At 41.8% G+C, this 22868-nt stretch overlaps 1 protein-coding gene across 4 annotated transcripts in view; it reads left to right on the top strand.

The window, feature by feature from the left end:
- Positions 1-22868, top strand: part of plxna1b (plexin A1b) — a 188602-nt gene that overhangs the window by 21818 nt on the left and 143916 nt on the right. For all 4 annotated transcript variants that reach the window (XM_004545182.2, XM_004545180.2, XM_004545181.2 and 1 more), the window contains exon 2: positions 12734-14160. In XM_004545182.2, coding sequence (XP_004545239.1) covers positions 12982-14160 — 1179 coding nt within the window. In that variant the 5' untranslated portion in view covers positions 12734-12981. The remainder of the gene's footprint in view (positions 1-12733; positions 14161-22868) is intronic.

Below are 22868 nucleotides of genomic sequence, written 5' to 3'. Positions count from 1 at the left end.
GAATACAGCATGTGCTGATGATCGGTGACAAGACAGGAAATCGCCCGAGCTCACAGGCCTCTATCCAAACATGCTCACTGTCTGCTGGTTTGAATGAAACTACGCTCCTGGGCTAAAAATGGCTGGGGTAGATGCCCTTCCTTTTGTTTCAGCTCCACAATAGGGCAACGTACGATAATTAGCATTAACCTCACATAGAGCTGGGCGATAGAACGATAACGATATGTATCGCGATATAACTTTTACTCGATAGAGAAATTAAGCTATCGCGATAGACCTCGCCGCTCTTGTCCTCAAAAAAAAAAGGCCAGCCAATCCAAATTAAGTAGCGCAGAGCCGAACCAATCACAGCCGCAGCGTCACGTCGCGTGACTTGTTACGTACAGCACAAGTGCCAAGCCGCACGTGTGTTTGTTTGGGAAGCAGCCAGCGGGTAATGGAGCCAGCGGGTAATGGAGGAAATGAGTGTGCCGACTAGAAAAATCAACCGAGCGTGACCGAAGAGAAAACAGATGATGGTTCCAATGCCGGAGAGATTGTCGAACGGAAGAGCCATAGAAGTTCCGTAGTGTGAAGGTATTTCGGCTATTTCAAGTCTGACAAAAAACAGAGTAGCGTGCACTGTAAATTGTGCCGAAAGCAAGTCTGGAAATACAATAAACTGGTGCATGCGTCACACTGCGCCACGTTATTGTTTCGGTGAAATGAATTTCTACAATACTGTTAATTCTACTCTCTGCAGTGTTTAAATGCTTACATATACACACAGTTACTGTCCGTCCACACATACGACTCGGTTCTGCTTCTATGCCGCAGCTTTGTTTACTTTTTCCCACCGAGGCTTCTAGACTTCTGATTGGCCAACATTTCAGCACGGTTAGGAATCTAGCGCCACCTGCTGCTTTGGCATGTTCATAGCAGCGTTTTTCTTCATTTCTGCCTTTATGTGTGGACGGGATTATTTTTTAAAACGAAAACGGAAAATCTCCGTTTTCAAAAATACCCGTGTACGTGTGGACGTAGCCTCAGTCTCTGACTGGAAGCGCTAATTCGTCATTCGGCTTTTGTCAGACTAAAGTAACTGTTAAAACTGTTTGAAAAGCTAAGCTATACAACAAGGAGAGATTGAGAATTTCCTTTTAGTTCTCAGTTTATTTGATATTGACAAAAGTTAGTCAGTTTTGTCTGTTCTTCTGTAAAACAAACTAAGATTTATTTTTAGAATTAATATTTTGTTTCTAAGTGGAATTGACAATTTAGTCTGTTTTGTTTGTTCTATTTTGAAACTTAAACGCTTTAGCGGCTGCCTTTTGTGTAGTTTGCAATATTTGCCTTTATTTATCTGAAAAAGTCTCATGTTCCTTAAGTACATCTACCCTGTTGAACTTATTATGGGAAATAAATATTTAAATAAAAACAAGCTGCTGATTATTTCACATTTTACTTGTGAGCAACGGCACATTTAAATCTTACAAATATAGTTATTTGGCTTATATCGTGATAGATATCGTTATCGCCTGAAATGAAAAAAACATGTCGTGATATGAAAAAATCTCATATCGCCCAGCTCTAACCTCACATGATTCGGATGTAGCGGTGCCAAACAAAATGAACGAGTTCCTGGACAAGACGCTGTCTTTGTGAATCCCGTTGCACGTCTTCCTCTGGGCTGTGATGAGTTTGACCAGTCACTCTTCATTTTCATGCAAAACTTTATGCTACCGTGAGGACTTCTTTCCAGATCATATATTAATATGCAACAATTTTTTTCCCCCTGCTGTTGAGGAATCAAATCTTCATCCCCCCAGGCTGAGATCTGCATTAACTCTGTTGCCTTGTGACCAATCACAGGACATAAATTGGCTGAACACCATGTGACACAAGCCACACGCCTGTCTTGAGGCATTAAGAGCAGAGAAATAGCCATGCGGTCACAGCCAACAATATGGTTACTAATAGTACTCAACAGTATATATCCGGAAACGGTATGGCTTTAATGGACAAAGATGGATAAGGATGCTGTCTTGAGTCAATACTGAACCAGTCCAGACACACTGCGTATGCTTGCTTGTCTGCTGCCATTAAGACAAAGCAGAGCCATCTATTTGTATAAACTTGAATGCGTTGGATGTCGTTATGGCTCAGTGGAGATGCAGAGCAGATGGTCAGTTTGCCTGTCTGTTTCAATAAAAACATATTGCAGGTGACGAGGCACCAGAAAAATCCACAGCTGATAAGATATGAGCTAGTTTGGACTTTTGTCAAGTCTTTGAAGTGCTAAGGTCATGTGTCAGTTTCTTTATGATGTAATCTCAAAACGGAAGATTACAAACGACTTTGGTTTTGACAGCTTTATCCAGATATGTACATTTTTTGTTATCATATCATGTAATCACCAAAAACCAAGGGTGCCACAGGTGTGATGAGGCAAAGGTGGATTAAATTAGTTTATAGGAGACGAGCAAAAGGCAGTGAGCTATGTTATCATGCTTATGAACAAATGAGTTTGTAGTTGATTAGCTGCTTTCCTTGTATTAGCTTGTGCTTACTGTGGAGAGTCCAAAAAGGGGAGGCTATTTTTATGACACCAGTAAAACAAAAGGAGACAGTGATTTTATTTTAATGCCTTTCTCCTTGAAGCGACTTCTCTTCTGCCGCTTACACCACTATCACCCGCTCTGTCCTCAGATCGTTAACAACAAGATTTATAGTGGTATGCATTTTTTTACAGCAATCAACACTCTGGCAAGTTTTTACAAAGGAGTTCAGCTCAGCCCTGCTCCAGCACTCAGTGTGTCAAAGGTCAGTCGAGCTCATAAAGAGAAGGTGTGAGGCAGAGAAATTGAAGAGAGTCGTTGCCATTGAGGACAGCATTGTTTGGTAATGGGCTGCTTTGGGCAGAGCAGTCTGCATTCTATTATGGTGACCTCAGCAGGCAGAAAATAAGCAGCGCCATGGAGGAATGTGCAGGCTTTGTTTTAAGAGGATCCCGTCTAAAGTCCAGACTCCATTGCGGTTTTGTTTTGTGAAAAGTGAAATACTGTTGTGGCTATATGCTATTCATTATCATTTCGTCAGTTTAGTACACTTATGTCCCATTTCACCCAGTTCGCTGACTGAACCGTTCCTTACCCGTGGTTTTATTACATCAGCACCTGCACATCCAGCCTAGAAAGCTGAAACACACTGCAAGTTGAGCATTTAAATTACAGGACTTGTGTTGTGTTTGGCCGTCATTATGAATTTTCTTTGAGCTCTGTGGCTATTCTGGTATAGGCCCCCTCGAAAAAAATCAACCAGAGATTTTTGTCAGCTGTCACTGGATATGGCTGATGAGCTTTAGTTGTTCACAGCTCGTTGTTCTTGATGCCACTGAGAGAAACGGATCACTCCATAAAATTACTACAGTGAACAATTAGCCATCTTTATTTTCGTCAGACATTTTCACATTGTACGTCAATGCAGGTATACCACATTGTTGGTGCGGAAGCTGTAATGCATGATTCACTGTATTAAAAATAACTTTATTGTTTGACAACTTGCCTGAGACAATCCAACTTTTGCCAACATGACCACGTGTGCTAATTAAAATGCAGTTGTACCTGACCAAATCAAGGTTTAGTGGCAAAACCTTAAGTGTATTATACTAAACGAGGGTGCGTGTTCTTTTGGCTATGACTTCAGTTTAATTCAAACCCTATGCTTTAAGCCATGAATGTTTAGGAAGGACTATAATTGTTTATGTTGTGAGGTAAAAGGTGAAAATATGTAGATGTACTAAATAAGTTAAAATATGTAAAAATCAAGTTGTCATTCCTAAGTGTGCAAACTTTGATTGCCAATTTTAATGTAAATTATAAAGTTTCCTGCCATGGCAGACATGGTGATATTGTGTAGCTTTTTGTTGATGATGAATTTATGTCATCTTCATTATTGTTGCTTTAAATCCATGTCAAACAGAAGCAGTATTAGGTTTATGCTTCAGACATAGCACAGGCTCAATGTGTGTTTGCTTTAGTGAGCTAGTGCTGAAATACTGTAGCCTCACTGTTACAGTTTCACTTTGACTCTTAGTAGGCACACTCTGGCCTGACCTACATAGTGCCTACCTCTCCCACCTTCGTTCGCTCACACACACACACACACACACACACACACACACACACACACACACACACACACACACACACACACACACACACACACACACAAATAAATGCAGGATTTGTCATGGAAATAAAGACCCAGTCGCACAAACACAGTCGAGAGATTAAGAGAAAACCGCTAATCTGTTGCTGCTGCATCAGTGTGGTTGTGTGTCTGTGTGCTGCTTTTTGAAATGTGGGCAGGTTTTTTGTGATGCTGGGTTCAGCAGTGTTTCATTCTATCTTTGCAGCTAGAATGAAGGCCTTTGTTTCTGAAAGGAATTTCACCCCTGAGAGAAGAAACGGGGAGGAGGAACTGGGTTTCCTTGCTTGTGTTTTGAAATTTGGTGTTAAAGCAATTTGTATTTTGGTAGTGCTCATCTAAAAAGCTGGTGAATAGGCCAGGCATGAGAACTGCATGAGGAAATAAAAGGAGAGAGGCTGAGGGATGATTGGATGAAGGAAACAGGGGTGGATACAAAGGAGGAGACAAACCCAGGCTGTCTGCTCTTCATATGTTATTGTAATGACAAGGGCTGCATATTTGGAAGGCAGCCTGAGGCACTCAACCCTGCGTTCAAGAGCCAATTCAGATACAAGGTTCATAAACCATTCAGAACCCAGAGATGGTGGCGTTCATCTACCAGCCATCTCAGACTGCTCACAAATTACTTATAAAGGCTGTTGCATGACAAATTACTGGTGAGAGTTGATATTTAAAGTGTGGTGAATCACCTTTCGTATAGATAATCATACACACAAATGAATGGTATGTGTTTTTTGGGGGGTTTTTTTCTGGGTGAAGAGATGAATTCAACTTGGAATCTTGTGCAAATTCCCTCTGCATTACAGTTTAGCTGACGTGGTGTTACTAATCAGAATCAGTGGCTTCAGGAGCTCGCATAACAGTTTAGACTTTCAAGTGTAAGTTGTTCATAATCGAATCTCACTGAAGTTTGTTTCTTTAAAATGGTACGTGTGTGAAAGTATGTAACCACATAAGAAAACAACCGACATCTGAAATTTACCCGCCAATCACAACAGCCCAGGAAGTGCTTTTTTTTAATTTATTTATTTATTTATTTTTGATATATATATATGTCTATATACATGCATGTCCTGGTGAAGCTTTAAGGAACATTAAAATCAGCTTCTGTGCTTGTTTGAATGCTGTAAGCTAGGGGTGGGTGATAGAAACGATATAAATTTGGCCAACAATAGAGATTTTGACTATACTGCTCTATTGAGATAGCGCATGTTGATGATGTCATCAAGCTGCGCATGTTTTGGTCGAAAGCGTTACAGCGGCTACAACCATTATCATCTGCAAATTATGCCGGGCGACAGTCATAGCAAAGAGATGAAGCACTTTTGAAATATGGGGAAAGCCAAAAACTCCGCTTCACTTCCGTAACATTGATTCATTAATGTTGAAACTTCTCGCAGCTGTTCTATTCCCATGTTGTTGCAGTATATTAATTAACTCCGTTAAATTTAATAACTTCTGTTTTCATGGATGCCTGGTTGTTAAACTTAATTGTTACACCTGGTAAAGCAACAACGCTGATGATTTTATTAAAGATGAAAGAATTTAGACTGTTTTTAACTCTGTGTTCGTTTGACTTTGGGACCTGAAGAGGACGGAGTTTTGGACCCATATACTCCGCAAAGCTCCTCACTACGGCAGCCGTAATGCTCTGACAATCCATCAAAACATTTTTTAACAGATTTCTGCACGCCCAAATCGGTTCGAGGTCAGTAAGCACAACCAGAATTCATACATAAGGCACACTCGATTTTTGAGAAAATTAAAGGATTTTAAGTGTGCCTTATAGTGTGGAAAATACGTTATACAGAAGAAAATAATATATAGCGATATATATCGTTACCGCACGTGCTTCAAATTATATCACGATATGGATTTCAGGCCATATCGCCCAGTCCTACTGTAAGCCAGCAATGAAGGCGGCTAAATTCAAGAAATTCAGTGGCTCACTGTCACTACTGTGCACAGGTGCGCACGCCCAGTCGTGACTAACGCACATGCAACCACATACTTGAATAACACTGTGTCAAAAGTAACGTATGCTGGTGTATAATCCCATTTACCTCTCAAAGTGTGTGTGTGTGTGTTTAATGTTGCAGCGTATGAGAAATGGAATAATTTGTTTGAAGTACTGCCCACAGTCTGTCTACTGTCTCAGAGTGGCAGCTGCCACATGCGCGCACACACACACACACACACACGCACACACACACACACACACACACACACCTGTTATCCACAGCACATTGGGTGGCAGGGAAGCAGTTGTCCTTGTATTTACTGCCGCCTCAGACCTTCAGTGTTCGAGTAGATAGTCAGTTAGTTTCTGCCTTTGTCCTTGTGCAAGCTTCTTATTCAAGCCTAGGAAACAAATAGAGGAGTGGAGGAAAAATAAGACAGTGGTTCAGATTATGACAAATTAAGGATGTGAACAGAAAAAAGTGTTGATGTAATCTTTTTATGTTTCCAACAAATGTTGTGATTCTCATTGAAAAAGAGCTAATAAAACAGAACATTTTATAATCTTCAGTTTCTATTATTCCAGCTTGTAAAGCGTCTGCTATAAAGACTTTATTGTTGTCTAATATAAAAATATACTTTATTGTTGATTAATATAGAGCTAATGAAGGGTCATTGTTGTCTGTCTTTTCCTCCTCTGTTACGTTTAACTCCTTCGTGTTGAGGGCAGCCACTAGATGGGTCCAGATTTTATTAGTCCAGCCATGTTGATGGAATGAGTGTCAGTGGAGCAAGGTGTTTTAAATACAGGGGGCTCAATTTGTTCCACACCCTGACTTATGCTTTACACACATGCACACACTTGCCAATTCTGTACGATGAAACGAGGCATTCGTTTTGGCAGGCCACCTGCCACATAGAGAGGGAGAGAGAAGGGGCACAGACACTTGTCCCCTGAAACTGATTTACGTTGGCACTAAAACAGAACTCGTAAGGGCTTTTTATGCGCCCGAAGGCTTTCCAGTCGGCTTGTTCTTGCAGCCAACGCAGGAAGGAAATGATACAAGATACCATAATATACAATACTGCTTTATTGTCCGACCTCTAGAAAATTGGTCTTACCTCCTCTGCAATCTGTCTTGGCTTGAGTATGATATAAAGACATTTTTTGGGGGCACTTGAAAAGTGCTGGCTCATTTTTTCCCATCCCAGTGTCCTTACCTATCACCAAATGTCTTTTTTCATTTTGTCACAACACAATATGGAATATTCTATCTTCAAGGGGTGTTTCTGAATGTATTGCCCTCAAGACCTCATATTCCCCTATTAATACCTATTCTGCTGTCGTTCAGCTGGAAAGAAGAGGGCCTTGGCAAAACAAATTTCTATATACAGTGACAGATGGGTTTGGATATTTTTATTTTCATTTTTGTAATATAATATTCTCATAATCCCCAGTAGAGGAATGATTGATTTGTTAGAGTGAGATTTGAGTTTGTGGTGTGTTAAGAGGACTCTTTAAGCTTCAGTGTGGTTTAGATTGGTAGGCTGACCCCCTCCTGTCCCTCTCAGCACCTCAGACAGTATCTGATCCGGGACAGATTACACAATATGTTACACTGGTGGCAAAAACGAGCTGCAGCTGACTAACATACCTACCTGCAGCAGATGTGTGTTTGATAGGGTGAATGTTAGAGTGTGTATTTGTTTCAAGAGCAAGCACATCCTCTCCTCTAACTTTTTAAAGTCAGACTTTTTGGGTGTTTCTGTTTGTCTCAGGGAGCGTTTCTGTCCAGAGACTGCCGCCCATTCCCCCGTCAATCTGTCTGTCGCTGCGTCGGGGGATGGTAATCCATTCTCCCCATATGCAGATACTGGCGGTGAGATTAGGCAGACCCTGAGAGAGGATTAAGGCTTCAGGGCTTGGCTGCCCCTTCTATCTTACCTCCTCTCTAACCATACAACCCCCCCGTAATACCACCCCTCCACCCACTTTGCTCTTCAATCCCTCTTCCACTCCTCACCCTTCTCTCTTTTGTCCCCTGGGCAAATATCCAATCTGGAGAGTGTACTAGCTGTGAAGAGGTGGAAGGGAGATTCAGATAAAAACCCATTTAATTTCTGCACATTTGTGTCATGATTTGCACTTAAAATATTGGATCGTTCTTTGTGTTCTGTGGCTGTATTTAAACGAAGTTATATCTTGGCATATATGCCTTTATTTGATAGTAATACTGGAGCCAGATGGGAAATGTGGGGGTGATAGAGGAACTTGAGTTCAACAAAAGTCAGGCCAGGTTGAGAGTTAAACATGGCGGTGCAGTTATGTACAACAGGGATGGTTTTGGTTTTTTATTTTTTTATTTTTTTGTGTACCTACAGATAAAATTGTAGTTTTTCCTGCTGCACCACCTTGTTTTCAGCCACCTGTGTTTACGCTGTGATTGGTCTACAGTAACTGACTTTGTGCACGAGTCTTGAGAATTTGCGATAATTTTTAGAGCTTTGCATTTTATTTGCTCACACGCATTTCCGGCCTTACTTATAATTTCCTGGCTTCTTAAATCCTCGATTATACCCACTTCCTCTTCGTCTGGTCCCAGACTTGACCCATATGTTGTGACAAGCCACAGAGGGCAAAAAATATGTCTGAATGCTGCTCTTCTTTCTTCTCTCACCACCTTCTCTTCCTCTCTCCCCCCTCCATTGTAGAGTGCTGTAATTGATATGCCACTGGCAATAAATCAGCACAAAGTTACGCTCTGAGCGGCGACCATTATCTGAACGGACAGGTTTAGTTGCTTTGGAGAAGAAGGTGAGAGAGCAAGTTATACAGTTTAGCTCACAAGAGTCACCTGCCGCTTCACCAGCATTTGGGATTACCTCTCCACCTTTGCCTCTTTAAAATGGGGGTCCTTGCTTTATAATCTTTTTGTTTTTCTTCCCCTCAGTCCTATTTCCAGTGCCCATAGGGATGCAGTACAGGCCTGTCGATTGATAGGACATTTCAATATCAAATCCAATAAACTCTGTCCCTTACAGCCAGCCGTCTTTAATGCTTTTCCCTGATGTGATAACACCTTCCCTGCCCCCGATATGGTGACTGCCCATTCCCAAAGCCACAGACGTGCTCCACACCAAAATGATTGACATGTTTTTCCTTGATGGTTCCAGATATGGCTCCCGACCTTCTCCCAGCACTCTTCCGCCCATTTCAGTTTAGCTCTGGAGGAAATTGAAATTGATGAGGGTTTGGAAGAATAAATAGAGAGGGGAAAAAAACTGAGAAATTTGAAGGGGCGTGGGGGCATGTGTGAGAAGTTGAGCGAATAACTCAACAGTTGGGCGTGTCTGCCCTGACAGTAAAGAGAGGAACTAAAGGTGTCTATAAGTAGACGGAGGCCTTCACGCCATGATGTCTTTTCACTAACCTGTAGTTGTTGATGTGTTTTGTGATGTCATTGTCTTATTGCCCTGATAGATAACAAGCAGCAGCAGACCCTAGATGCAATTTGTTGTGTGATTCACACTCTCCTACATCAAGCTGTGGCTGGTCTAAATGAAGAGGAATTACTGCAGGGACACTTTTTTTTTTTTTTTTTTTTTCCCCCCCCCCCAGCTTCCCTCTCGTTCTCTATCAGCCACTCTCATTTGCTCGTTCGCCCAGTCTGCCCCATTGTGTCTTTGCCTCACTTGGAAATGACAAAGGAAAATGAGGCAGCCGGCTTCCCTATGCGCTGCCACGCTTTAAATTGACATCTGCTCTCATCGTACGGCGCGACTGTACCGTTGAGCAAGAAATTAGTTTTTTTTATAGGCTGGCTCGTCACTTTATTGCGGCTGCTTATGTCGAAGAGGCTGCGATCCGCGTCGAGCAGTTTTAATCTCACAGAGTGGAAAGTGGGGATATATCTGATAACTGCAGCTCAGGCCCTCCTCTCTGCAGTTTCCTTGCCGAGGTGCCTCGACCCACAGGGCTCCCTGGTGTTTGATTCTCGCGAAGGTAGATTAAAATGCAGCAGAAGTGCACCTTTTTGATTGGCTCCTGACTCACTCTCCTTCTTTTTGCCCATACAGTATCCTCTTCGCTCTCTCTCTGTCACGTTCTCTCTTTTTCTCTTTCTCTCCTTGTCCCCCCCCTTCCTATACATTTGTCTTTTCCTGGGCTTTTCATTTGTAGAAAATTGGATGACACCACCTCTCCCTGAACCTGGCTAGCTTTGTGTCAGTTGAGCTATCGTTTGCTATTCCATGAACATCACCACTACTATTTCTCTTCTCTCCTGCTTTCCCTCATTCTCTTTTTTTTCTTTCTCACACACAGTTTGCAGCACCAGTGACTAAAATTTATGAGCAATTCAATGACTACTCTTACTGAGGTGTTTAATTCTTTCAAGATTCGTAAGAGTGCATTTTTTTTCCCTCAGAGGGGTTTACACACCTATAATCTGTCACTCATACCTGCCTTTCTCAAGGATGGAAATATCGAAAAAAGGAACAAGCTGACAGTCATCTCTCTCAGCCTGGCAGGCAGAGCTCCCTGCCCTGTATATCCACACTAATAAGTAAAAAGAACTACAGCTTTTGCTACACAATCAAGAGCAATCACGTAAATTCAGATGTTTTAGCACCACGATAATGGAGACTTTCTCAGGTGCTGCTAAGCCAGTTTTGGTTTTTAAAAAAATCCAGGTTGTGTATCAGAAACAGTCTTGTGGTATCAAAGGTTCAGCTGTTTGTGCCTAATTAGGGGCAAAAATAAGCTTAATAGTAAGCTATTACAAGTGGACTGGCGCATATGTGCTGCTTCAATGCTCTTTACTACCAGCCACATTCCTACACTCTGGTGAGAACCTGAGACCAGAATTTTCTTCTTCATACCTCCATCTGCCTCCTCGTTTGATTCGTCATCTGTTTCATGTTTTTGCCTCATCCCCCTATCCCCATCTTTTAACCCTGCTTGTCTCACTGTAGTGTCTCATCTTTTCTGATTTGGTATGGTCATAAAACACCTTTGGCACAGACGCTTTGATAGTCAAGGTGAAACTGAAGCGTGGGATCCCTGGGAGAGTTGTCTCCTGTTTTACATAATCAGCATTTACAGAAGAACTAATGTCCTGGTGCTGCAGGAACATGATTGGCCTGTCAGCCGCCAGCACGCGCCCAGCAAACACCGCTCCTCATCACTGTATTGTCATTGTAGGACACCCAAAAGAGCATGCCCTCTCCATTTTTGACTCCTCTCCTTCTCCTCCTCCTTGTCCTTTACCTATAAAAATTCCATCCCTATAAATGATCTCACTCCCTCCTTTTTAATGTCTGTTCTCTGTTGAGTGTGCATATAGCACATTGCATTCTGGGATTCATTATATGAGTGCATTATGAAATGAAATAAATGCCAGAATTGGCTGGCTTGAGGGAGCAGTGATGAAGGAAGCAGTGTGTAAAAGAAAAATACAAACATTGACTGTGCTGTGACTTTGTAGGCATATTGCCACATGTACTGGTGATAAAATGAGTATATCATGAACACTAGATACAATTTTGAAATTGAATCACATACTAAAATGTTCAAGTATTCATTAACCAGATGCAATTTTCACCGTGGTCTTCAACTTAGCCTCATCTTGAAAGGATGAACTCTAGCCCTCGGTGTTGTATGTATATGTGGTATATGTATGTAGATGTATTGCGTTGAGAAGTTGAGCTTTTGGCGGGGGGGGAAAAGAAATCTTGTTCTGCAGTCTTCAGTGGGACTCATACATCTTTCTGAAATTGGTTCTAATTACATTGTAGGGTAAATGAATAACATGCATGTTAGTCCTCGCTGTGATTGCTGCCTGACCGGGGCACGGTTGGCTCTGGAGGAGTGTTGGAATGCAGTGGATCGGGCCCTTTATAAGCAATCAGTGAATGCTTGCAAGAATTTTCCTGTACGTGCAGCATATGTATCAGCCAATGGTTTTCATAGTGCCCTATGGCTATGTTATATTTATCCTGATATCTAAGGGATATATACTGCAATCATAGCTCTTTCGGAGGAAGCAGAGTTGTGGTTGCCTGCTGTGCTTCCATGAAAGCCTGGTGCTTGTTTACAGTTGTCAGAAGTGCAGGTATAGTTACAATCAGACTGGGTTGAAACTGGGGAGAGCATGACAGTAAAGCCTTCAAGCAGTCCTGGCTATAAATTGCTTGCTGTCAATGTAACAGTGCCCACTGGCCCTTTTTCAAGAGCACACCTCCTCCGAAGCCACCACAGTAACACTGAAAGATATGAAATATTAAGGAGTTCAATGCTGTGAGTCTATAACTCATTCACAGGCTTATATTATGTGTACAGAGCCTTTAATAGTTGGCCTATGCTTTCCCTGCATCTTCACTCATAATTAAATGCAGACACACATTTGCCTTCCAGACTTGATTTGATATCATTTATTTATAACTAGGGCAAATGTCAGCTTGGCTTTTTTTTTCCTTCTAATTTTGGATGTGCAATTTGTGGGCCTTACTGCCTCCTTGATGCATAATCAATAAGAAATTTTCCTTGAGCACTCAAGGTGTTTTTTCTCTTTTTACCTTCCAGGGCTCCCACATCGTGGCTCTGTGGATGTTCCTGGTGACTGCTCACAACGCTGAGAACAGGACAGCGGTTCAATAGGAGTTTTGCTTCCTCTTCTCTGATCCTTCTCTCTCTCCCTCCCTCTTAATCTTTGACAGTAGAACCGAAACTATCAAAAAAAAAAATCCTGACTCGGGATTTGGAACCACAGCTTGCGCTCTCTTTCTCCTTCCCTACCCCCCTCCCAAGCCTTGCTTGTGCACATACCAAATATGTGTCACCTAGCTCGGTCAGTGGCCTCCTCTGGCCAGGGGAACTTTCTCCTCATAGGGCTTTTAGTCATCATGAGCTCATCCTTGTCTGGAGGCCAGCCCCCGCCCTTCAAAAGATTCATCCCAGCTGATTGTTCGCTCACACATCTGGCTATTCATAACAAAACTGGAGAAGTCTATGTGGGAGCTGTTAACCGGATTTTCAAGCTTTCCAGAAACCTGACCAATCTGCGCAGCCACATGACTGGCCCAGTGGTGGACAATGAGAAGTGCTACCCACCTCCCAGTGTCCAGTCTTGCAATCATGAGCTGGCCCAAACCCCGAATGTGAACAAGCTTCTTCTTATAGACTATGCACAAAACCGACTTATCGCCTGTGGCAGCACCTCACAGGGTATCTGTCAGTTCCTGCGTCTGGATGACCTCTTTAAGCTTGGTGAGCCCCACCACCGCAAGGAGCATTACCTCTCGAGTGTGGCAGAGTCGGGTACCATGTCAGGAGTCATCATAAGCTCCCCTCAAAGTCCTACCAGCAAGCTTTTTATCGGAACTCCCATCGACGGCAAGTCTGAGTACTTCCCCACCTTGTCCAGCCGAAAACTGATGGAGAATGAAGAAAATGCTGACATGTTCAGTTTCGTCTATCAGGATGAGTTTGTCTCTTCTCAGCTGAAGATCCCCTCGGACACTTTATCCAAGTTCCCTGCTTTTGACATCTATTATGTTTACAGCTTCAGCAGTGAGCAGTTTGTCTATTATCTAACAATGCAGTTGGATACTCAACTGACTTCACCTGATGCCAGCGGGGAGCAGTTCTTCACCTCCAAAATTGTGCGTCTCTGCATGGATGATCCAAAGTTTTACTCTTACGTTGAGTTCCCCATTGGCTGCACTAAAGATGGGGTGGAGTACCGCCTGGTGCAGGACGCCTTCTTGGCTCGACCGGGCCGGCAGCTGGCCAACTCTCTTGGGATTTCCGAAAATGAAGACATCCTTTTCACAGTATTCTCTCAGGGTCAGAAGAATCGCGCCAAACCACCCAAAGAGTCAGCATTGTGCCTGTTCACCCTTAGGAAGATAAAAAAAAAGATCAAAGAGAGGATCCAGTCCTGCTACAGGGGAGATGGAAAACTCTCCCTACCCTGGCTGCTTAACAAGGAGCTCGCCTGTATCAACTCGGTAAGCTCAAATCTTTTTTGTTACTCCTGCTTTTAGTTAGTAGTAAGCGATTTTGTAAGTTTAATTTTTTGTCACAACACACATATGTTTGTACTTGTGTACTATAAGACTTCCTTGCTTGGATACAACCTCTTCTTATGAATTTGTAATAAAAGAACTATTAGAGCATATGCTTTTCATTCAGACAAAACACATTTTAATGCCACTAGTTGAATGCAGACTACCTGTGCTACATCACCAATGTAGACTGCTGCTATATGCCTGCGCTTAGACTATTTCATACTTTATGCCATTTATAATTTCTTTCCCCTGCTGCCTTTCTTTTCACTTCTCTATGCATTTTTCTTTACTCCACAACATCTTGGTGCTTTGATTTAACCAGACAGGGGACATCATTAGCCCAGTCCCCTGGATTTGTGAAATGTCACTCAGGAGGAGCCCTCACGCTCTCACACACATACACACAGTATTGTTCGGTGCACTGCAGTGTGGGATAGCATGAGTTAGACTTGGTTTTTATTTACTGATCCACAGTGCATGACCCTGCATGTATTACAGCCAACACACTCCAAATAGACAGACATAGCCTGGCTTTCTTCATTGTGAACATGTGTACCTGCTAACATCCTTTGTATTTTCTGAAAATATTCATGGATCTTTTCACCATTTCCCCTTTACCCAAAACTTTTGCCCAAATTGTGTTTTGTTTTTTTTTTGTTTTTTTTCTTGGGGGGGGGGGGGGGGGGGGGGGTGTCTCTGTCTTAGCTGACCACCTGTCTCAGCGTCCACATCTTACATCCTATGTCTGCTTTAAAAGCACCCATGCATTTCCTCCACCTTGCTCTTTCTTAAGATAGCTTAATTAAAGGACCCGTTTTAAAGCTTTTTTCTTTAAATGTCAGTGAACACCACTTTAGCGGCAGGTGTCTTCCATTTACACAACCACACACACACACACACACAAACCATTCACCCTGTGTTGCGTCTAATGGAGTGGGATAGTTGGTAAGAACAGCACTCTTTCTCTTTGTAGGTCTTCATTAGCTTGAGTGCGCAGGAGTGTTTTGTGTGGTAGTATAAGTGATGTGAATGACCCAGCCAAGTCCTCTTTTACCACCTTCTGTAGATGTATTCTTTTTCCTGTTCAGTGGCTGTCTTCATTCTTTACGGTTCTTTTCATTCTTAGGGCCCATCACACTGACAATAGCTCTAGGGCCAAAAAAGCAGCCTATCTCATTTATTTCAATTAGACCTTTGCACTGGTACTGCAGGAGCTACTGGTGCAGAGTGCTGCAAAGAGTTTGACTTTACCATTTATGGGGTGCAGTGCATCTGGTAACTCACTGTGAAGCCCAGTCAAATACTATATGTGCAAGTTTGCGTTACCAGGTAGATAACTTTGTTGCATTGTGCTGATAAGCTTAATGCTGTCATGATAACTCCTACCCAACCTCGGCAGAGTCTAAACTGCTGTAGATTGTTGGCTTTGACTTCAAAATAGATTTCCAGCCTAACACAGTTTTACCAAGACCGCTTCCCTTGTTACATCAGGAGCACAGGTGTGTCCAATAACATTAATTATGGTTTTCATTTAAGTGTCCCAATAAATCATACTGGGAAGCCAGTGTACACCATATCAAGGCTCTACTTTAATGGAATGCAGCTGTTATTAATCAGTTGCACCTACGCATTTCCTGCTATGACACAATAGTGCTGTTGACAGTTTGAAACTGTCTCCCCCCCCCCTTTTCTTCTCCATTTTGCAATTTGTATTGATTTTTTTTTTCCTCTCAAAGAACATCCCACCAAGGATTCTTCAGACCTAATACTGCTACAATCTTCACTTTAATGCCAGCGATTCCTTCATCAAATCACACATTCATGCTCTGTTAATAACACTGTTCCTGCCCCTTCTCTTTGCTTCCCACACCGTTTCTGTTGCAGCCATTGTTACAGGAGCTTTGGTAATCTTACATCTGCCGTTAATTTATCATCTCAAAAACTGTTGTCCCTTACAAGTTGTCATCAGTGATGATGATGATGATGTAATAGCTTCACAGATAAGCCGACCCACTGACCCTGTGGCAGCAGCAAAGCATGAGAGGTTAGACCCAGGTTAATGATGTAGGCGAAGTTTCCCCTAAGCACTGACCTTGTGTCAGCTGCCCACCACTGACCTTAACCGCCACCAGTGACCTGACCAATCTCAAATCTGAGACTATTTTTTTCAGCCTTGAAGCTAGAGCATTGCATAAATGATTAAACATGACAAGCACAGAACTCAGTTAGACAGAATAATAATAATAACAGATGATTTGTATGTACTTAAATGCCTCAGATGTCACAGTGGTGCAGTGTTTAGGCCTGTTGTTAGGAGTAGGGTTTGAACCTTTTGGGGGCCTTAATGTGAAGTTTAAAGGCCTGTGTGGGCTACTCGAAAGGCTTCTTCACACAGTCTAAAGACATAATTGGCTATAGGTTAGGAGTGTGAGAAACATAGTTTAAAGTGCACAGAAGACAGTGCTGCATGAATTAATGAATAGCTCATTATTTAAAGCATTTGAATGGTCCGTAACACTTGAAAAATGATAAATGCTAACCAGTGAAACTCAATACATTCACGTAGGACACAGACCTTCAAAGTAAAACAGGAAATGTAACATAGACGCAGACTTGACTAGGGGAGACGGAGCAACTAAGAAACACAGAGAACGATAACAGGGAGACACAGAGGGCGGCTAAGTAAATACTCAGAAAACTAAAGAGAATACAAGAAAGCCAAACTAAGACACTAGACTAAAGAATTAACTGGGACCCGGCGGCGACGGGGAAACAGTCCTGGGGGCTGACCGTACGGGCGGCAGTGACGTCCAGCTGGTGGCCTGGAAAGTGGCCGGCGATTCCAAGGTGCAGAACGTGGCTTGGGTGGCGGTGTGGCAGCCGCAGGACCAGGTGAGGTCGACGCAGAAGCAGAGGAGGCTGCTTCAGGCGAAGCTGAAACTGGACCAGGCGAGGCTGAAGCTGACCCAGGACCGTGACAATTATAATGTTTGTGCAAGTGCAGTTTGTTTTCTGCTACTATCAGAATGATATGTGTACATGCACAAGTCAGTGCAGTGTGTATAGTTCAATCAGGGGCAAAAATCTCTGTATGTTTGTGCAGTTGGTTAGTAATTAAAACACAGGCATGCAGAATTAAGTGATTAACACTTTTAAATTGTCAATCTCTCACTCTACATATCCACACACATTCTCGTAAGATACTGAAGTTTGGTACTGAGCCCCACCCTGAATTTCAGCTGCTTCAGGAATTCGAATGCAGTCTGTGTAGTGTGGGAAATGCTCAGTGATGTGGGTGTGAAGGGTGAATGCGTTTAGGCTGACCCTTCCATAGAGTAGTTTAGAGGGCAAAGCGTGGTTGATGGTGGGGTGTGCGGTATGCCTGGACAGCTGTTGGCCACACAGCCATAATGCATGACCAGACGCTGTGTGAAATTTTCAGATTTGTGCTGGATCGTAATTTCTTGCCTTCGGCCATCATTAAGATGATATGTTTATAGTCACAGTGAGATAGCTGTTTTCTGTAAACATAAATGTTTGAGCGTATTAGAAGCAGCTCTGTGATAAAAGATTTGTGTGTGCGTGCAAGAGTAAGATTGTTTATGCGCCTGTGTTTTGTCCCTGAGCTTTATTATTGAACCCCTGACCTTCTCCCTAGTTTGAGAGTGGATCAATACAAACTATTTCCACAGGAGGAGAGTGAGATGGAGAGAGAGAGTTGCTAAGTTAGGGTTGAGAGGGAGATGACTACAAAAATAGGAAAGATAAAAAGTGTAGTCAGAAAAGAGGAGAAACAGGAGAGAGGCACAGTATAGAAGTGAGTGCAAGGAGGGGTGAGTGAGTTGTGGGAATTAGACGAGAGAGAGGGGCAGCAGGAACAAGAGATGGATGAGAGAGAGAGGGAAAGAAAGGTGCTAGACGTGGGCGGCGTTAAAAATGAAAGAACACGAGGGAGTCTGATCCAGAGGAAGAGTTGGATGCCAAAGCAACATACAGGAGAGAGTATAGGAAGTTAAGAACGGTGCTAAGAAGATGAAAAAGACAGCAAAATAGCAAAGTGAGCCAAGGTAGAGACTTGAAGGGAGTGAAAACCGGAGTGAAAAGCATTCGTATACCTTTTCCAAAATTCAGGAACATTTACAAAGTCTGTTTTGTTTACAAATGTATTATATCCAGGCAGTAGTTCAGATGTGTGATTTTGGGTCTTTACGTGTACACCAATTGAATTGTTAAAAGCAAAACCCAATGAATGAGCTACAGGCAAGATGAAAAATGACGCTGTGCTCTTTCTTTTTTTCTTTTTTTTTTCTTTTTGAAGATGAGGACTTTGATGTTGAGCCATGTTTTGCGTTGCAATCATGGCTGACTAACTTGTAGGTGTAACTTGTAGCCGCCTAAATATGACACATGTGTGAAAGGCAGGGACAAAAAGAGAATATTATCAGAGAATGGATTAAAAAGACAAAATGGTATGTAGAGCTGGTAAGGAAGGACGAGGAACGATCAAGGAGAGAGCAGCAAGCCTTTTACAGCCAGCATGCTCGAAGGAGAGGCAGTGAATCACCGACAGAGAGAAGAGAAGGGTGAGAGGAAGAGTGATAGCCCCAGAAATCTTTTCACCGCCACTGCCAAGAACAGCTTGAGAAAAGAGTAGATGACTGAAAGAGGGGAGAAAGATGGAAGGAAGAGAGGAGAGTGTGATTGAATGCTGGCTGCTGCACAAATAATATCGGTGTCCGTCACCTGGGCACTGCACTGTCCTCTTCAGCGGCACACATTTCTGTCATGTCAACTCTGTGTGTGTTGTGGCACATCTGTCCATGTGTATGTCTAGTAGGTGGTGCTATACAATGAGGACAGAGGAGCACAAGAAGACTCTTGGTATGTGAAATATTACAGAAATTAAAGAGGTGCACTTTAGGTAGAGGAAGTTGGGGAGCCTTGTTGCTCGGAGGTCACTTTGCAGAATTGTTTTCTTACTCACTGAATTTGTCTTATCTGATGGTCACTTCCAGCTGTTTTCTCTGCAGTAAGCAAAACGGAAAACTAGCAAGCACTGACCTTATTTTATTTTTATTTTTTTAAGTGCTCTGAAATGTAGTTGGAGAAAGTCGTAGGAAAGTTGTGGACTTAACATCAAGACAGTGGAGGGAAGCATGGCCATATTAAGTTAGAAAATCTCCATCTGAATCCTTTTAGCACACTACACAGCAATCCACAATGGAGATGCCCTGTAGCGGTCTCCAGGGTTTGTATTGGAGCTGTTCAAGGCAGTTTCTAATTGGCCGTCATAGCAGATATTTATATGGAATCTAAACCATGCTGGTCATGTGGTCTGGGAACAGCATTAGCTACAATGACTCTTTGTGTCTGTTTAATGCCATTAATGTTTTACAGACCAGTGCAAACAGATGCATATTGTACACAAGATTGTCTTGTGTATAATATTGTTTTGGTAGGCCTTTTATATTCTGCTATTAGTCACACTTGGAACTGTACAGTATTGCAAGAAAAGGTGAACCCTTTGAAATGAACAAATTTTGCACTGGTTATTCACCGAGCCAAGTCACAATAATGGACTCACACAAACTAACTGAATTAAAAACAAAACAGAAAAACCCATACATATGGTTGTGCTTTTCATGTGTATGCGCCACACATTATTTAGTAAAAACCTGCAGTGTTTAATTTGGGATCGATTTAGGGCTGCAGTGAGGACAAAGTACTTAACAACCAAATACTTCTGTTGGAATTTTGAGTAACAATAGGGGAGAAAACCATCCTGCTACCACCCTTGTGCTCATTGGCTTTGGAATTTCTCTTTATAAGGATTATATTTGCCCTATTCAAAATGTCCCACTGCTTTCTCTCGATCCCCAGATGGATAGGAAGGTTTTGAACTTTGTCATAGGCCAACGCATCAATCATTTGTAGAATCAATCATAGCAAGTAGGAGTCCGTCTAAAATACTTTTTGTGTGTGTATGTGTGCTGCATAGACCAGCTGTTGTTTGACCCACAGTGTCAGAGGTGATATTTGATGCAAAACCTGAAATCAATATTGAAGTGGTCACTTTGTGTTCAATATTTATTTTATGTATCTGGTTAAAGTGCTCACTGCTCGTGCAGTGTTTAAAAGCCACTACTTGTGAAGTTACTTGGATTCTGCTGTCATTCATTACGATAATTACAATTAATTTAAAGTTGTTGTTTTTTTTTTTTAATGAGCATGAGTTTTGTGAAAATTAAACTAGTTCTTGTTTATTCTACACAAAATGATATTGCTGCTTCTGAAGAGCTGCTCGTTATAAGAGTATAACATAATTGTAGATTTACTCTCTAATGTGGAAGTCTCCAGATATATTTACAAAACCTTTTGATACCACTTTAAAAAAAAAAGTAAAGTAGGTATTTTAGGCAGTGTATGGATCAAGTCTTCAATTCATTAAGAATGAATGGGGGAAGCACGCACCTACAAATGTTCTAGTCTATCCTTGCATGCAGAAAAAGAAGGTGGGGAAAAAAACTACACCTAAAGTATTGTCTAGTGTACCTGTCACAAGAGCTCCATCCTGACTTGTTGATAAGCCAGGCAGTAAATGTCCAGTCCTAAATAATTTGCAAATGTGGAGTATGCAAATGATGCTATCTTGCTTTTCAGACCAAAAGAGGAAATACTTCTAGTGAAACACCCAAAGGACTGAAATCCAGATCTGTTCAAATAATCCATCCAAACTATTCTCCTTCTTTTATCCTGAAATACACATTATCATTTTGTTTGAGGGAAACTTGCCTTGTTGTTGTTGTTGTTGTTGTTGTAAAGTCGACAGTGGTCCTTTTGTTAAAGTGTTTGCAGTGGCAAAAAACAAACCAATTCTTAATGTTAAGATTGGTCTGAGTAGCCTGCTTACATTTCAGTCTTTGAAAAATATAAATGGAAATATAAATGATAAAAAATATGTTTTGAATTGGGTATTGGAAATCGTCTAGTTGTACTCGTAATGGTGCTCGTTACCAGATTTCTTGTGTTGTGACATTGTTACCGACTAAATTAGAATCCGGTTGTTCAGTGATGACGCGACGAATCCTACTTCCGGGTCTAAAGTAGTCTGCGTTTAATATGGCTTTTATGTTGTTAACATGTTTAATGCTATGTATTTTCTTCTATTTGATCTCAAAAAGCTCCTAAAACAGTCAGTGATCCCTGTTGACCTCCCTCGGCTTTTATTACCGCTAATCATTTATTTAAGCTCAGTTTTTAAAACCTTAGGATGTAACTACAGCCCAGCCCATGCAGCAGTATATGAATGACTAACTTTGTATTGTAGATGAATTATCTCAGTTGTTCTCCTGGCTGAAGTTTGGTCCTTTTACAGCATCCTGCCATGCGATTACATTTGTTTCTGACCACCGAGAAAACTCACGTTAACTTTTATCGAGTGGAAAAAAAGTTAGCTTGTTTATATTATGCTAACATAGCTATGTCGCTAGCGGTCACGTAGCACATCATTATATACCAGCTAGCCCAACTTCAGTAACCCTACAAACGTCACTGCTGTTTAGTTTTCTGTCTTCATTTATGCTGGAAGTGATAAGAAAGCTGTATGTTTTAATTTGTTTCCAAAACCCCGCAGTCAGGAAATGCTATATTGTATTTAGATAGAAGCTAGCGAGCTAACTCCCTGCTAACTTCTAACTCCGTTAAATGTCATAAATTCCGTTTTCATGGATGCCTGGATGTTAAACTCAATTGTTACACCTGGTAGAGCAGAACGCTGATCATTTTATTAAAGATGAAAGACTTTAGACAGTTTTTCAACTCTCAGTAATGCCACAGTGATCGTTTGATATATGGACCTGCAGCGGAGTTTAGACCCAGACACGGCTAGTGACGTCAGACTGAACAACCGGATATATATTTTTTTGTTGCCATTACAGCAGCATCTTAAAACAAATATTCTGCACTTGATGAGCCCACATTAAATTAACCGAGCAGATTGTCATTTCTGTGTTAAGACAAAGTGGATTTGACTCTGAGGCCAGCTCCTAACCTTATTAAATCCGTCATTATAAATATGATCTGATGAATGTAGCTTGCATGTGGTCTCTGTAAAACACAGTCCTCTTTCTGCAGGCCTAATCTAAAAGGATGTGGCGGTAAATGTGTTTAAGTAATTAGACCTGATTAATTGAGCCAGCGTTGATGAACAGAGTTAATTGACAGTCTAAATGAGTTGAGCAGGGAGATGTTGATTGGGTGGGTTGTCTTTAAAGTTATTGGGCCTAATGAATCATGTTTCAGTTAGTATTTGGTCATTTGATAGAAAATTGGATTTTAAAATCAGGAATATTTTCTTTTTTCTTTTTTCTTTCTTTCTTTCTTTTTGTAAACGGCACGGGTTTGCTTTGCGTCCCTGTAAGCTAACAGCGTCACACATATGCACGGTTGCTCTCATTCCATTATTAAAGAACAATAGAAAAACTCTCCCTCTCTCCCTCTCTGTGGAGTGTTTAGTTCAACAAATCCCCATCTCCAGCACCACTCTAACGATACTAATTGCCAGTGTAATTATGTATTGATCGGTACTGTGTGTGTGGGTGTGTGTTGCATACATCATTACCTCTTCTTCACTTCTTTACAGGCTCTTA

The sequence above is a fragment of the Maylandia zebra genome, linkage group LG5, assembly GCF_041146795.1.
Source record: "Maylandia zebra isolate NMK-2024a linkage group LG5, Mzebra_GT3a, whole genome shotgun sequence".
Classification (NCBI taxonomy): Eukaryota; Metazoa; Chordata; class Actinopteri; order Cichliformes; family Cichlidae; genus Maylandia; species Maylandia zebra.
Note: the sequence above shows the minus strand (reverse complement) of the source record. Positions and strands in the feature narration are given on the sequence as shown.